General features: G+C 42.7%; 2 protein-coding genes across 9 annotated transcripts; one reads left to right on the top strand and one right to left on the bottom strand.

Annotated features, from left to right (window-relative positions):
* Positions 1-193: 193 nt before the first annotated feature.
* On the bottom strand, positions 194-1,642 carry LOC128907895 (prolyl-tRNA synthetase associated domain-containing protein 1-like). Its single transcript, XM_054197270.1, has 2 exons — positions 1,510-1,642; positions 194-841 (listed from the first exon to the last, which is right to left on the bottom strand). The coding sequence occupies exons 1-2, from the start codon at positions 1,594-1,596 to the stop codon at positions 404-406; spliced, it is 525 nt and encodes a 174-aa protein (XP_054053245.1). The 5' UTR covers positions 1,597-1,642; the 3' UTR covers positions 194-403.
* A 212-nt stretch (positions 1,643-1,854) lies between these two features.
* Positions 1,855-14,805, top strand: MTIF2 (mitochondrial translational initiation factor 2). Of its 8 annotated transcripts, none has more exons than XM_054197263.1 (15): positions 3,382-3,491; positions 3,741-3,864; positions 4,558-4,789; positions 5,301-5,406; positions 6,670-6,841; positions 7,287-7,447; positions 7,871-8,047; positions 8,574-8,713; positions 9,956-10,080; positions 10,872-11,076; positions 11,921-12,173; positions 12,748-12,888; positions 13,692-13,856; positions 14,063-14,203; positions 14,545-14,805. In XM_054197263.1, the coding sequence occupies exons 3-15, from the start codon at positions 4,565-4,567 to the stop codon at positions 14,712-14,714; spliced, it is 2,181 nt and encodes a 726-aa protein (XP_054053238.1). In that variant the 5' UTR covers positions 3,382-3,491; positions 3,741-3,864; positions 4,558-4,564; the 3' UTR covers positions 14,715-14,805. The 8 variants fall into 8 exon arrangements, with proteins under 8 accessions (XP_054053240.1, XP_054053241.1, XP_054053238.1 ...); XM_054197261.1 differs by having other exon boundaries at positions 3,741-4,131; XM_054197265.1 differs by lacking the exons at positions 3,382-3,491; positions 3,741-3,864 and adding an exon at positions 1,855-1,927.
* The last annotated feature ends 308 nt before the right edge of the window (positions 14,806-15,113 follow it).

Genomic DNA, 15,113 nt, shown 5'->3' with positions numbered 1-15,113 from the left:
CATCTCTGTCCTGTGTGTATTGACAAGTATTTTATAACTTTTAATTTGTTATTTCTTAATGATGTTAAGTTTAAACCTTCAAGGCCAGTACCACACATGGAAAGTTCCAGTTTTAACCGTTTTATTAATAAACAGTATAACATTATTCAAGTAATGCTTTTTCTACTTACTGGTTACTTAATGGTAGATTGCAAACGTGTCTTGTCTTTTTAAGAATATTCTGTTAAACTTTTAATAACCCGAAGACAGTATTTTTTTTTCTCACCAGATTATACAATATAAACTTGCACAATTGAAAAAATAAAGGAGTAAGCCTTTTTTTCCCAAATTTTATTTGTAATGAGACTTTTCACCAGTTTTGCTCTAGAAAATCTATGCCTAGTACTAGAAAAGTAAATTTTGTCTACTTAATGTCTTCATCAAAATGTATGATGATGGGATCATGGCCTGTTGATCTCACGAACTTCAAGAAGTCGTCGGGGCTTAAGCCCATGGTTGCAGAATTTGTCATTGGATGAAAGTACACCTTTTCATGGCCACCTTCCAGAAAGCCAGCATCCAGCACAAACCTCACGTCTCCCTGGTCACAGAAGAGGGCCAGGGGTGTTGCGCAGCCCTGGCCCACTTTTAGCTTTTCCAGCATGGCGTTTTCATCGGCAAATCGTAGGTTTCCACTTCCGACACCCAGTTTTTTAGCAAGATCATTTAAATTGACTTGCCTGTTGTGCAAAACAGTCACCAGCCAAAATCCTTTCTTCTTTTTGTCTTTAAGAAACAGGTTTTTACTGTGACCACCTTTCATATGTTGGACATGGGGCATCATTTCTTCAACAGTGAACACCTGGAAAATACAATCAGGGTAGTGTGAGACTCTATTTCCCATTAGACTTTTAGTTGTGTACTGTCAGGTATCTTTTGTTAAATACTTAGAAAACCCGGAATGTTATGCTGAGCCTCAAAACTGTACCCTTTTACAAAGACATTTTAAAGGAACACGAATAAAATGTGACGTACAGCTCCTGCCTGCTTTCTCAATCATTTCTGTTGCAAGAATATCACACTTTAAAAATGCAAGAACGCAGCCCTGACAACACCATTTCGCACATCCACCCCAGGCAGGCTGGAACAATGTGGTGCGTCCACTTTTAACTGCGACTGAGAGAAAGTTCGGAAAGCAGCCTAGATGCTGGGGACTTCGTGGTGAGGAAGTATGTGGGCCATAGCTCCGGGAACTGAGGGGAAAAGGGGACTCGGGGGGACAGAGGGCCAAGAACCCATCAGCTGCGCTCAAAATGGCACAAAAACCCACAAAAACATTCTCTCAGGCCCAGCGCCTGCAGGTCCAGTTGGCGATAAATCCCATTTTTGTAGTTATGCTAAAAAAACACACGCAAGGCCTAAAACTGCCCTGTAGCCTGCTCTGCCCCGTTGGTACGTATAATTTTATTTCCGGATTTAAGAAGGACCCGGAAGATGTCGAGGCCCACCGGGTGAGGCGGCCGCCCCTACCTGGGGGTGCTCGGCGGTGACGGCGGCGATGCCCAGCTCCCGCAGCCGCTGCGCCAAGGCCTCCCGCAGCTCCGGCGCCGCCGCCATCGCCCACCCGCTCCGCCGGGGCCGGGGGCGGCCGAGGGGGCGGGAGCGCCGCCGTCACCGCCCCTTCCGCCAGGCAGCGCCTCAACGTGGTGGCGGGGCGGGCCCGCGCCGGGCGGCGGGGGGCGGTTTGCGAGCTGTACGTGGGGTGCGTTTGCAGTAAGTTTCGATCAGGACAAAAAGCCCCAGAGCTTCAGCCCCGGGCACGGGGGTTCCGTGCTTGTTCACGCAGCCTGGCTCTCCCCTCGTCAAATCGCCGCGTTAGAACAGCGCGTTGCTTGGACATACCCCAGGTTTTCGCATCCTGTGTGAAGTACGTTTGGTTTCAAAACAGGTATTTGTCTCAAAATAGACATGTATCAAATTTCTCTTACACGTGCTTACTGTAATTTCAGGTGCTAGCTTGTTGCCCGCGTACAGTTTAGCTAAAAATGTTGCTGCTGAGTAAGGAAGTTAATTCAAAGCCAGAAAAACCAAGGTAAACTTCTTAGTTAATGGTACACGCTAAACAATGAGAACTACATAATCAAATGTTTGGGTTTTTTTAAAGGCAACCAATAATAGTCAAGAATTGCAACTAAGGGACAACGCCAAGCATCAACAGCCGTATAGTTAAGCAGAAAATGTTCCAACAACCCAAACCATCGTCCTGACCCAGGACATCAGAAGTTACTTGTTTTCAGTTTGCCCCTCAGAAGAGCAAGCAACCTATTATAAAGCTTTAAGTTAAACCGGCATGAATCTATGGTGAAGAGACGTGGCTATAATACAATCCCCCACTGACTCCCAGAGCCTTGCATCAGCACAGGGAAAGATTTCCAGGCAGCATCCAACAGAAAATCAACTCAAAACGCAGATTTGCAGTAAACGCTGCAGACTGTTTTGCATGCTACATTTATCTTCCAGGCGCCGATATTTAAGCTTTTTTACTATGATTTATTTTTGAGATTATTTTTCCCATTTTACCTGTGGAGGAACCCTCGAGGGCCCAGCGCATTTTTGGATATCAGTTAGTACCAGGCGCATTCCTCGGCCTTTGAAATACAGGACACATCTTTTTTGGCCAATACTCGGCATAAATGACCAAATACTCACCGAAGCGAGATACTGAGAGCAGCAAAAGACATAGATGCCGCCTCTCGCGAGCATGTAGAAAACCCCCTGTATGAACTACCGCAAGGCCCGCGTTATGGGCAAAGCGTGTGCGATAGCGCAGACGTATGCCGAGGAAATTACCGTTGTTACTGGTAACGCAGTTTGCGACCGTCTGATGGAGACGGGGAGCTGTCACAAGCGGGCCCCAAGGCTGAAGGATGTCACAGGATGGATGCCACTTGGGTTTCACAAGCGGCATCGACGAGGGAACATTAAGGATTTTTCGAAAACCACTTGCCGAGCTTCCTCTTAGATGTTTTTTGTCCTCGCTTACTAAGTGACATTATTATAGAGATGCCAAATTAGAGAGAGCTTTAAAAAAATCGGCTATGTTAAAGCCTGAGATTGGAGGCGGGTGGGACGACGTTGCCAAGAAAAGCGACTATCGCCCGGTAGACAGAAGAAGACCAAATTTAACTGCGTCTATACATTTAAAGGCCCGGAAGCCGCCGCCCCGCCCGGTGCGGGCACCTCCCGCCCCCTGTGAGGGGAGGCCCCGCCCCCGCCCCGGCCGACGACCGTTGGGACCCGCGCGCGCCACCGCCCGCCACTGCGCCTGCGCCGTGCCCGCGTGCCCCCCTCCCCTCCGCGCCTGCGCAGAGCGCGGGCGGGCCGGCGCCAGGCAGGGAGCGGGAGCGGGGCCCGTCAGGGCGGGGGGCGTCGGGGCCGGGCGCGGGTGGGGGCCGCGGGTGGTTGGTGCCTGGCAGCCTGCGTCGATGCGGTGTAGTCCTGCTCGCCGCAAGGTGAGGCGGTTCCTGAGGCGGCTGGCGGCGTTGGTGCCCCCGGCGGGGAGCGCGGGTTGTTTTGCCGTAGTGGCCACAACGATGAGCGTTGTCCGGCCTCGCCTGGCCCTTACGTCAGCTCTCCCTGTGTGCAGCCTCCTGTGGCAGCTGCTGAGGCTTCCTTGCCTCTACCGATTCTGCCCCGTTACAGTTTTCTGTCGTAGAAGTTGGTTTTGGTGGGTTAGTTTGCCATCTGCTCGCTTCCTGCAGGTTTCCGGATACAGGAGGGTTTTTAAAGGGAGCGCGGGCATTCTGAGAGGAATTGATGGCATCTCAGTCGTTCGGAGCTGCTCGGGAGATCGTACAAAGCCACCTGTGAGAGAAGTCACAGAAGGTAGAGAGAATGGCATCGCTGAGCAGAAGGACAAAATGGGCAGCTCTGAACATGGAGAAAAGTTTGAATAGGAGACTTTTGTACTGGAGAGTTAGCAAAATGACTCAAAGTTAAGATGGTTAAAACAAGATGTGAGATGATCTGACAGAAGCGTCTTGGAAAGCTTAGTTGCTAAGCTGGGACTTAGCCTCAAAGGACATCTCGGTCCATGTGTCAACACTGGTATTACTACAGTGCTGCAGTCTTTTAGTGGTGGTGTATGCTCATGTAAGTGGCATTTTGCAAATGTGTTTTACTGGCTTAGAGAGGTAGGTGGCACCTGGATAACTCTATCAGTGTAGCACGAGGAGTGCAAACGTCTCTCTTTTTTTTTTTTTTTCCAGGTAGCATCAAAGAATCTGAAATGGGGACTTTAAAAATTTAGATTAAAGATCAGTGGAAATGGGTGAAAGATTTGTAAGCTGTGGCGATGTTAGTAGAGATTTGTGTGTCTGCAGTGGGACAGTGGAGAAAGGTGAAGCGCTTGAGGAAACTGAAAAAGTGGAACAGTTACTAAATAGTTCAACTTCTTCGGCATTAAAAAGCCTGTTTTGAAACAATAACATTTGTGCCTTGTGTTCCTATCCGTATTATCATATGAAAGAGTATCTTTCAGCTTTGAGACTGATTTCAATGTGTCCTTTGTGTTTTCAGTGAGGAAATGAATCGAGGGTTGATACTGAAGTTTGAAAATCTGGTCCAGTTACGTGGTGCCTGCCGGCAGCTGTGTACTCTCTCCTACAGAAAAGTTAACAGAGCACAATGGAAGCCTGTGCAGTCATCTGCGCACCCCGTGTGGTCTGTTCTTCTGTATCCACAGTTCTGGCAAAAAGACAAATTAATCAGTATTGCCTTATTGCAACACAGACATCTAGCTACAAAGGAGGTAACTAACGAAATCCAATAATCTCTGGTTTTCTGTGAAATTTCAAAATAAAAGAGCTCAGTTTGAACATTTTAATTACCGAAAAAAGAGCTTTATTAACAAATACAGAGAAGTTGTTATAAATTTGTGAGACAAAATGTACTTTATGTATGTCTGCATTGTGACTCCCTCTCCAATACTGACTTAAAGTGCTTATACCAGCAGCACCATGAGTCTTGCAGAGGCAGGCGGAAATTATCACAAGCAAAAATGAAAATTATTTTGTTGATTTTTCCCCCCCCCCTTGTTTAGAACAATTGGAAGCGAAAAAAGATTTGTGTAGTATGCTATACATTTTAAATATCCAGTATGATGCGCCAAGTCATTCATTTATTGTAATTCCTTAGTGTTGTAGTAAAAAAGATGTGTTTACATCATATGGATTGAGACTATTGTATTTTTAATGTTGTTTTTATTGTTTCTGAGTTTATGCCAGCTGTGTGTTCCTATATCCATGCCTAATTCCATGTAGGAGATAAAAAAGAAGAAAAAGAAGGTACCACTGACAAAAGGTGAAGTGGAGATAAGGCAGAAGATGACTGTTGAGGAACTTGCACGAGCTATGGGTAAAGACATAGGTGAGAGCCTGCTCTGTTGTTTGAGACTGAATGAAACACGACAGTTAAAATCTTATCATGCCGCTTTCTTGAGTGGTAAAGGCAAAGATGTCTATGATGGCATTAGTTAGTGGTTGCTAATCCCTCCCTCAGCAAGGTAGATTGTACCCATACCAAAGAAAATGTTGGTAAACACAATGGCAGACTAAAGAGAAAAAAAAGCTGGGCCGTCCGAATTGCCGGTCAGACATTTCAATAAGAAGAAGCCAGGACTCCCTTCTGTCTCCGTCAGTAGGCTGCTCTTTATGACTGAGTTCCCTAACTGCTAAATTATTCTGGAAGGAAAAAAGTTACACCCTGGTTTGTTGAAGCTGGACCCCTGTGGCTAAAGAGAGAAGGCGTGAAAGAGCTTCAGCCCATAATCCAACCCTTAGGTACTCACCGGGGAGCAGGAGTCTTGGATTCAGGAACAATAGGTATTCCATTAAAACAGTAATTTAATTAACAGGGAGCAGGCAGGACTTGTCTGGAAGCACTCCCCTCTTTAGGCGATTGCCCTAACAACTGGGTTACAGGAGCAAGCTGTTGCCTTTAATCCCGTGAACCATTCCTGGTTGTGTAGTGGCTCAGCTTGACCACTTTTCAGTGGTGTTTTTTAGGGGTTGTTAGCATGTTTCGACTATTGACGTGAAATAATTTCATACCTGTATAATTCTGATATCTTTTTATGTAGTTGGGTGCTTTTTCTGGCAAACCTCTCTCGGCAATGAGGAGAGAAACAGAAAAGTCTATCATGTCTTGCTGTATATTTCTGAGATAGATTTGTAATGATACTTAGGTCAACATGTGGCAATTTTTGACTGCTGCAGTATGTTCTGTATTTCTACTACCAAAAAAGGTGGCACATGAACTGATGTATCAAATTTCCCTCCTCCTCGAATTACTTCTTAGCTATTTGGTTTAGGTGAGTTGCGGTAGTTTTGTTAGTGGGAAAGTAGGCTATGAAAAACCAAGTGAAAAATAAGATTGTAGCATGTAATGAGGCAGTCGTTTTCGGTAAACCTTTCTGAATCAAGTTCTTCTCTGCAAGTATGTAGTGTAATAAGAACTTTTAGATAAATCAAACTGAAGTAAAAATGCTTGGTGAATGAACATCAGCATAATATAAACTACTAATGAAAAAGTCTTAAACTGTGTGAAGTATGGGGGTTTTGTTTTTTTTTTTTTTTTTGTCCTGTGTGTTTTTGTGTATGTAATTGTTAAATGCCTTTGTCTTTTCTTCAGATCATATTTATGAAGCGTTGCTATACACAGACATTGACCTTGATTCCCTAGAACCAGATTCCATCTTATATGAAGACCATATCAAGCTAATCGTTAAAAAATCAGGAATGAAGTATAAATCAGCAAAACTGAAAGAAGAAAAAGAAAGAGAAAACACAGATGCTGTGAAAAGGTAAGCTGTGAACTGTTCTTTTTGGCCCTTCTTATCCTGTTTGTTTCTGCAAGTGTTTTTCATATGCTGTGTTTTCTTTGTTCTGATGGTATGTTGATAATATCTGATATAGTTGCAATCTGATAATATTTAAAAGGTAAAGTTTACTATTTTGGTTTCTTTAGCCATTAAACTGATACTCCAGTTTGGTTTGGTTTAGGTGAGCTTTTTCTGTGCTGTTTCTGAAGAAAAGCTAATTCTTCTTTGATACATTGAATTGCTGTATTAACCGATGCGGCAGTAAGACTAAGAGGGCTAGCTGTGTGGTGTAGCTAGGATTTGCGATCGCGGTGGCGAGAAGCTCGGCTCACCTGTTCATCAGTGGGTTCTGGTAAATGCCTCTTCGTTAGCCATAATGGGCATGCATTTTTGGCGTTTCCAAAACACGTTTCGGTTTCAATTGTAGGCCCCCTGCAGACCCAGCGGTACTAACCCCACGGCCCCCAGTGGTTACAATCTTGGGCCACGTCGATCATGGGAAAACAACCTTACTCGACAGTCTACGAAAAACTCAGGTGGCGTCGATGGAAGCAGGAGGCATCACCCAGCACATCGGTGCTTTTCTGGGTATGGCCCAAGTGGATGTGCATGTCTATTAAACAGTTTACTCTCCATCTTACATAATGGGCTGACTTGCTGCCGGTTTATTGGGGGAAAACGTTGTGATATAAACAGTTTACATGTAAGCAGTGAAGTAGGAAATGGTAACTTGTGATAACTGTCAGTAACTATGTGGATGGAACTTTGAAGTGGATTGTCTGTGCAGTTGAAATTATATTTAGACTGTTTTGGATTATAAAAGATCCCAGGACACTCTTTCCTGAGGAGTTAAAAGCACCTTTGAGTTCCATGCTAACCATTATGCGTCTGCCTAAAATATGTCATTATTATTAAAAAAGTTCTTAAAGGAGTGATGCTTGATTTATAATAGGTAAAATAAAGCTATATGAAATGTTGATTTTAAAATATACCGTATACGCTTGTTCACAGTGCACTTGCCTTCTGGGGAAAAGATAACTTTTCTCGATACTCCTGGACACGCAGCTTTTTCAGCCATGCGAGCAAGAGGTACCCATGTTACTGACATCGTTGTACTGGTTGTAGCGGCAGAAGATGGAGTGATGCAACAAACTATAGAATCCATTCAACATGCTAAAAATGCAGGAGGTATGGTGTTTAACTTGTTAATATTACATTTTGAAGTGAGTGGCAAGCTCAGTACACAGTTAATATAGAAGGTGGATGTTACTATGCCATTCAAATAACGAGAGCTTTGCAAACGTTTATTTACCTCTCAAAAGAAACTCCTCAAACTGGAATCCACAGAAATTGGGAAGTTGTTGTTGTAGTCACGTTCCTTCTCCCCTGGGAAGGTGTTTGAAGATATACTGAATGTTGCAGTAGTACCTAAAGAAAAATAAAATACCAATATTTCGCAGGACTTGCGGGTTTGCCAGAAAAGCGCTCATAGGGGTGTGTGGGGCGTTTATTGCTGTTTGTTTTTTCCCTTCCCTACTGGGATAACTCCTCCAGCTCCTTCATGGTAGCTCGGATCTCGATGTCTGCTTGATAGGCACCAAGTGAGGTGGTTTGTTCTAAGTGATCATAACTTGCTCCAACCTTGTATTGAATTGCGCTAGTAGCGGCAAGTTGTGGTTAGGTTGGTAATGAGTTTTTTTTGTTCTCTTTGTAGTTCCTCTTATACTCGCCATTAATAAATGTGACAAACCTGAAGCAGATCCTGAAAGAGTAAAGAAGGAATTGCTGGCTCACGATGTGGTCTGTGAAGAGTTTGGAGGTGAAGTTCAAGCTGTAAATATTTCTGCACTCAAGGTAAAGCATTGGAAAAAATGATGGTGTTCGTGGGTGTCTAATATGTGCATACAGCTGCATTTTTCCAGCTGTAGCTGGAAAATAAAATGCTTATCCTCCTGGTATTCGACACCTTACCATAAACTAAGTGCTGCTGACTCTCACCAGAGTTATTTGAAACATGCTCCTGTCATATTTTGAAGATCAGACCTTCAGTGAGCGATAGTATCTAATTTTTCTTCTGTAAATTTAGTGTCTGTTTCATCCTAATTGCTGTTTCCTCATATATTTGCTCATTGTATGAAATCAGTGAAGAATCAAGGTTGGTGATAATGCTACGCATGAAGAGAAAAATTCAAACAAGGGTAAATAAATATTTTCCTAACATGTGGCTAGTCACAGGAACATAGGTTTGTAGTGATCTGACAAGACTTAGCATCTTGTCCTTGCTAAAAACTTAACTAAAATCTGAACTTTAGTTTTGTGGTGGCCAAAGCATCTTTGTCCAAACTGATGCAGCAGTATCTTAGCCTTATTGCTATCTTTCTAAATGCACCCCAAGTAATTTTCTAAAATTTCATGCAAGTTAAGACAGTTTGAAGGTCTTAACGCTTTGCTTTACTTACACTTTACCCTTACACTTTAAAATAGGCATACATAAAAATGGGTTCTCCATTCACCTCTGTAGCACCTGTTGTTGCCCTAATTCCCGTAGATCCGGATCTGCTGACTGACAGCAAGCTCATTGTATCTATTCTAACAATAAAATGTAATTAGAATAAAGGGGAAAAAAAAACCCAACAAAAAACCAGATCAACGTTTTTGTCTCATTGATATCCTGGAGTCTTGACTGGGTGGTAGATGTCACCGGGTTTCAATTTGGCTGTTTAGGTGTTTTGTTTGGGTTTGTGTTTTTTTTTTTTTTTTTTTTTAAATTTGCATTCCTAATACACTTGCAGCAGAATATTGCAAGGTCTTTTTCTGCATACTTAATTCCGATGCTATGAATAGGGAACAAGGAAACTGTCCTTCCTAACGTTCCATGCGTTCTGGACCGGCTGTGCAGCAGTCTTAGGAGTTCATTACTTTAGCGCCCTCTTGCCTCGAAGGCAAAGGGATCTGTGCTGTTGGACTGCGTTGTGTTGTTAGAAGTTCTGTATTAAATGAGGGAATTTGGCACTAAGATTTTAACTTCTGATCTTACTTTGATTGAGCACTTCCTTTATTCTATATATATATTTTTTTTATGTATGTTTTTTACAGGGTGAAAACCTGATGGTTTTAGCAGAAGCGACGGTTGCTTTAGCAGAGATGTTAGAACTGAAGGCGGATCCCACAGGTCTGGTAGAGGGGACCGTGATCGAGTCTCGCAAAGACAAAGGGAAAGGGTAAGTAGTCTGCCGCCTTTACAACTTTAATGGAGCAATTTGTAACAACACGAAATAATGTTCAGGTGGTTTGTACCTCAATATTTATGTTTAAAGTGAACTTTTTGTTGTTGTTGTTGTTGTTGTTAGATAAAACTGTAACAGTTTCTTTGTAGTGTTTGTAACTAAAGCATTGAAATGTTACTCTACAGCATGATAGCCAGAAAAAGAAGTATAAACTGATAGGGCAAAATTCCTCATACCACTGAAATAAAGCCCTGTGAGCACAGGGAATAGTTTAAAATGCTAAAACAGACTTTTTTTTTAAATGTCATTAAAAAGTAGGAATGATGAAGTGGACAGTCATAATACATATATAGTTTTTGGCAAATTGTGTGTGACATGACATTTTATTCTTTAAAATATTTTAATCCTTTTGCAGGTTCTCTCTAGACAAGGTGTGTTTGCCCTCTTTAAAAATGAACTGAATTCTAGAAGGTTGTTGGGGTTTGGGGTTATTTTGGAGGGGGGAGTCACTTAATGTGTTAAATCAGTGTGTTGCTGACTTCACACATGCCAAGTTTTGTACTAATGTGCAGAAATGAAACGAGTACAGTACAGGTTTTGGGCTTTTTGCAAGTCACTTCAAAACTTTATTAGCACCCTAATAAAATGTGTCACAGGAATATTCTGTTTGTGACTGATCATAAGTACATTCTGTTTTGTGTTTGCTTACCTATGCTGACTGTGAAAACAGGGAGAAGTGTCACTTTAATTTTGTCTGTTATTTTTTTTCCTCTGCTCGTCACTAGTCCAGTTACCACAGCCATCATCCAAAGAGGAACTCTGAGAAAAGGCTGTGTTCTGGTTGCAGGGAAGACCTGGGCAAAAGTGCGTTTCATGTTTGATGAGAATGGCAAAGTTGTCAATGCAGCCGCTCCAGGCATCCCAGTGGAAATCATGGGCTGGAAGGAAGTCCCTTCGGCAGGAGATGAAATCCTTGAAGTAGAATCTGAGGTACAGAAAGAATTGTTTAATGGAAAACTTCTACTCAGAAAGGTGGCTGGGAAGGAGCTGAGTAGAAAACAAGTGATAGCTTTCATTCCAAATAACCTGGATAATCTGATGACAGACGAAGGCCGAGCATGGGTATGAAGAGACCCGAGCTAGGTGTTCTTTAAGAGGGATGAGGATTTTCATATGGCCTCTTTAATCTCCACTGCCCCCACCTCTCTCCTGCTGGACTGTCCTCTCCTCATCTCCGTGCATCCAGATTAACCTGCTTTACAATCACACACCGAAAGCAGGCTGCCTCTGGAATTAAAGACGAGTCACCTTTGGTTTGTGCTTTTGCTTCTCCTGGTCATCCTGCTTTCCTCCATGCTTTGTTCACACTATTGCTTCTGATGATATTTTCTAACCTATTCCCTTTCTAAAGGCACAGGAGACTCTTTCTCTTATATGACCACACTGTCATCCTGCCTGGAGAACAATCTAGTACTTAATGATATCAGTGTTTTTATTTTAGAGCGAAAGAACTAGTTTCTGACAAAATAATATGCATAAAATATAACTTGAAATAGGTGTTGTGAGAGCTGGACAAATACCACATGAAAGAATGAGCAATAATTTACTCTTCTGCAGTGCAGAGATGCCATAAAAATCAGCCTTGAGTCATGTTGTTGTAGCCCAGCGAGGAAGCTGTTGTGCTCATTCTCTGACGTGCTTGCAGTGAAATCTAGTGTTAAATGTGAAAGAAAATGAATGAGCCTGTAGAGAAGATGAAGGATGGAACTGCGTTAACGTGGAGTTTTCTGATGCAATGCTTTGAAAGGTGATGTTTCTGTCTCTCCCTGCCCAGCAAAGGGCTCATGAAGTTGTGGCTTGGAGAACCTACGTGGAGCAACAGGAGAGGATGAAAAGGGATGTGGAAGTTATTGAAGCAAAGCAGAAGGAGCACAGGATGGAATACGAGAAGAAGCAACAGAAGCTGGCCCATCTGACCTGGAGACAGAGGAAGGCGGTGCTGTACAAGGCCAATAAGCATCTCATGTTTTCAAAGCCGAAAGAAAGAACAGAGATGGACAAAAATGTACTATCGGTAATTGTTAAAGGTGCTGTCCTGTTCTGTTCTTGTGCTTCTCAAATGCTCAGTCTGAAGCATAGCTCTAAGCTGGTAACAAAATTCCTGTTACCGGAAGTTTGGTCGATTTAAAACTGAGCAGATTATTGAACTTCTGTCAGTACGAGGAGGGGCTTCAGCAAACATCCAGTGGTCAGAAGAATGTGCTTCCAGCAGGGCCAGAGCAACAGGAAAATCTAGGAGCCCACCTCCCTTACCCAGGAACTCCTGAGTAAAACCCATACAAATGCCTCTCTCTATATATAAACTAAAACCATACATTAAAAAAAAAAATACAAGCTATATGAGCGGCAGCACTGCTTCAGCAAAATGGAGGACAAGAGCAATTATGTATTTGTTAAAGTGTGACAGGAGGAACTCGGTTTGACCTCACATTTAGTGATACGTGTTGGATGTGTTTTAACATACTACTGAACATACAGTAAGAATGATAGAGATGTCAAAAGGCTTCATGTGGCATTGTGTGGAGTTGTCATTCCCTTGGTTCTGCCTCAGTGTTTCTTTGACGTATGCAAAGTCAGCAGTAGGTCTGTTTATACGCGCAGGTGATGTGGATGGATCTGTCGAAGCTATTCTGAACATTCTGGACAGCTACGACGCCGACGATGAATGTAAATTGGATATTATTCACTTTGGAATGGGAGATATCAGTGAAACTGATATAAGTCTTGCTGAAGCATTTAACGGTGAGTGTGTTTAAAAATCAGTTTACAGTTAGTACAAACTCTTTATTGAAATGAGTAGGTCTCGTTCTAGTTTTTTCAAAATAACAATTAGCAGCGTCAATAAGGTAAATGTATATGTATCTTAAAAATGTTCCCTTTAACATCAAACAGTAGTGCAGGCAGGGAGGGCTAGAAATCTCACGGAAAAGGGAGGACTCTGACAAGCCATTGCCAATAGTTGAATTGTTAAACTCTTGACTCTTGGCTCAGGTTGCTTTGTGATACTCAAACAGCAAAGCTAGAAAAGTCGATGACAAACAAATTGGAAGGACTGTGTCAGTACTTGTTCCCCTTTCGTGCCCCGCAATTCCCACCTGCTGGAGAGGGTGTGGGGTTGTTGGACCTGCCATGGTCCGCAGCTGGATGAGACTGATTTAGCGTTCACTTCCAGCCTAACTTGGACAGCCAAGCTGTTTTTCCAGCACAAAAATGGGATGTCCCTGTCCCTGCACGTAAGCTCTGGTGAGCTGTGTGTGAGCGTTAGTTTCTGACTTGGTGTCTTCAGTCCTGTCATCAGGGCACTTTCTCTTTCCAACCATTTGCTTTGCTATGAGGTTAGTAGCAGTTGATGTGCAATTGCAGAAGTAAATGGTCCCTCCGTAAAAGGGAAGTGACAGTAAAACACTGTTTCTTGCATTGCTGGCTGCTAATTACAACCCGTGCCACAAGTTCAGTATCACGGGATAGACACAGCAGACGCTTTCACTTACTGTTTAAAGAGTGATCTCTCGCAGCCATCACCTGCCTGTTGTTTTATTTATCAGGTGTGGTATTTGGATTCAGCGTGAAAGCCAATGACAGTATTAAACAGCTGGCTGCTAAAAAGGGAATAAAAATTAAACTTCACAATATCATCTACAAACTTATTGAAGACTTGAAAGATGAGCTAAACAGCAGACTGCCCCCGACCGTGGTGGAGAATACAATTGGTGAGTTGCCATCCACTGCTAATTTTTTGCTTTGCAATGTGGCCTAAAATTTATTTGCCAATGAAGTGTTCCTATTGTATCAAATATTTGATAATCCGTAGCTGCTTTTCTGTTTCAAAGCTTGCTAAGTGGAAGAATGTAGCTTGTTCACGCTTACTGCCAGTTTGTTATTCTTGTGTACTGCATACTTTGCGTTTTTCTTTTAGGGGAAGCTTCCGTTCTTGACATCTTCTCTGTAACAGTGGGAAAAAACAAAATTCCAGTAGCTGGATGCAGAGTACAGAAGGGGCTGCTAGACAAAAAAATGAAATTTAAGTTGCTCCGTAACGGGGATGTTATCTGGAAAGGTAAGTTGTAATTTCCACAAAGCATGTACTTGCATTTGGAATTAGATGCTGCTGTTTCCCCGTGAAGTTAGTGTACGCAGCCAGTCGCAGGGCAATCCCGTGTGGTGTTTAAGAGGGAGTTGCTACAACTAGAGAAAAGCTGCAAAATGAACCTGTACTGTTGCTGAAAAGGACTGATGTCTGACTGTCCTTAGCTGCAAGTGCTCACAATCTCTCAGTTTTCTTGCTTTCGTTTTGTAGCTACAAGCCAAAACATTAATTCTGTAAAAACCTCAAACCAAACCCCTTCTATGCTGTGATATTAATGGGCGCTCTTTCTTGGGCACGCTTTCCCTTTGTAGGATCTTTGTCATCACTGAAGCATCACAAAGATGATGTCCCGGTAATAAAAACGGGTATGGATTGTGGATTGAGTTTAGACAAGTATATAGAATTCAATATTGGAGATGAAATTATCTGTTATGAAGAAAAAGAGGTTCAACAGACAACTTCTTGGGATCCAGGATTTTAAAATACACTTGAATACGTGAACACTAAAGGACATGTATTGTTCCTGGCTGGCCTCCAACTTTTAACATTAAATGAATTTTCAGAGATTCACATGGCTTCTGTGTATCTGATGTTTATATAACCTTGTTCTGCTTTTAGATCTTGTTGAGCAACCAGCTTACCTCATTGGATAAACTACAACAATTAATTGCAAGCACTTGGAGGGTATAAAACCTTCACGGTATATGTATTTGTTACAAACTAGCTGAGACATCTTTCTCCCCCCGTGCCACTATACAATTTTTCAGTATTTAGCCTGCATTTTGTTAGCAGGACTCTTACTACCCTTTTCTCCACCATTGACCCACTGGTAGACATGACTTTGGACCTCTTCATCTCCTATTTTTCCAGAGCAGACCAG

Source organism: Rissa tridactyla, chromosome 3 (assembly GCF_028500815.1).
Source record: "Rissa tridactyla isolate bRisTri1 chromosome 3, bRisTri1.patW.cur.20221130, whole genome shotgun sequence".
In the NCBI taxonomy this organism is placed as follows: Eukaryota; Metazoa; Chordata; class Aves; order Charadriiformes; family Laridae; genus Rissa; species Rissa tridactyla.
This window is presented reverse-complemented; position numbering and strand designations above follow the sequence as displayed.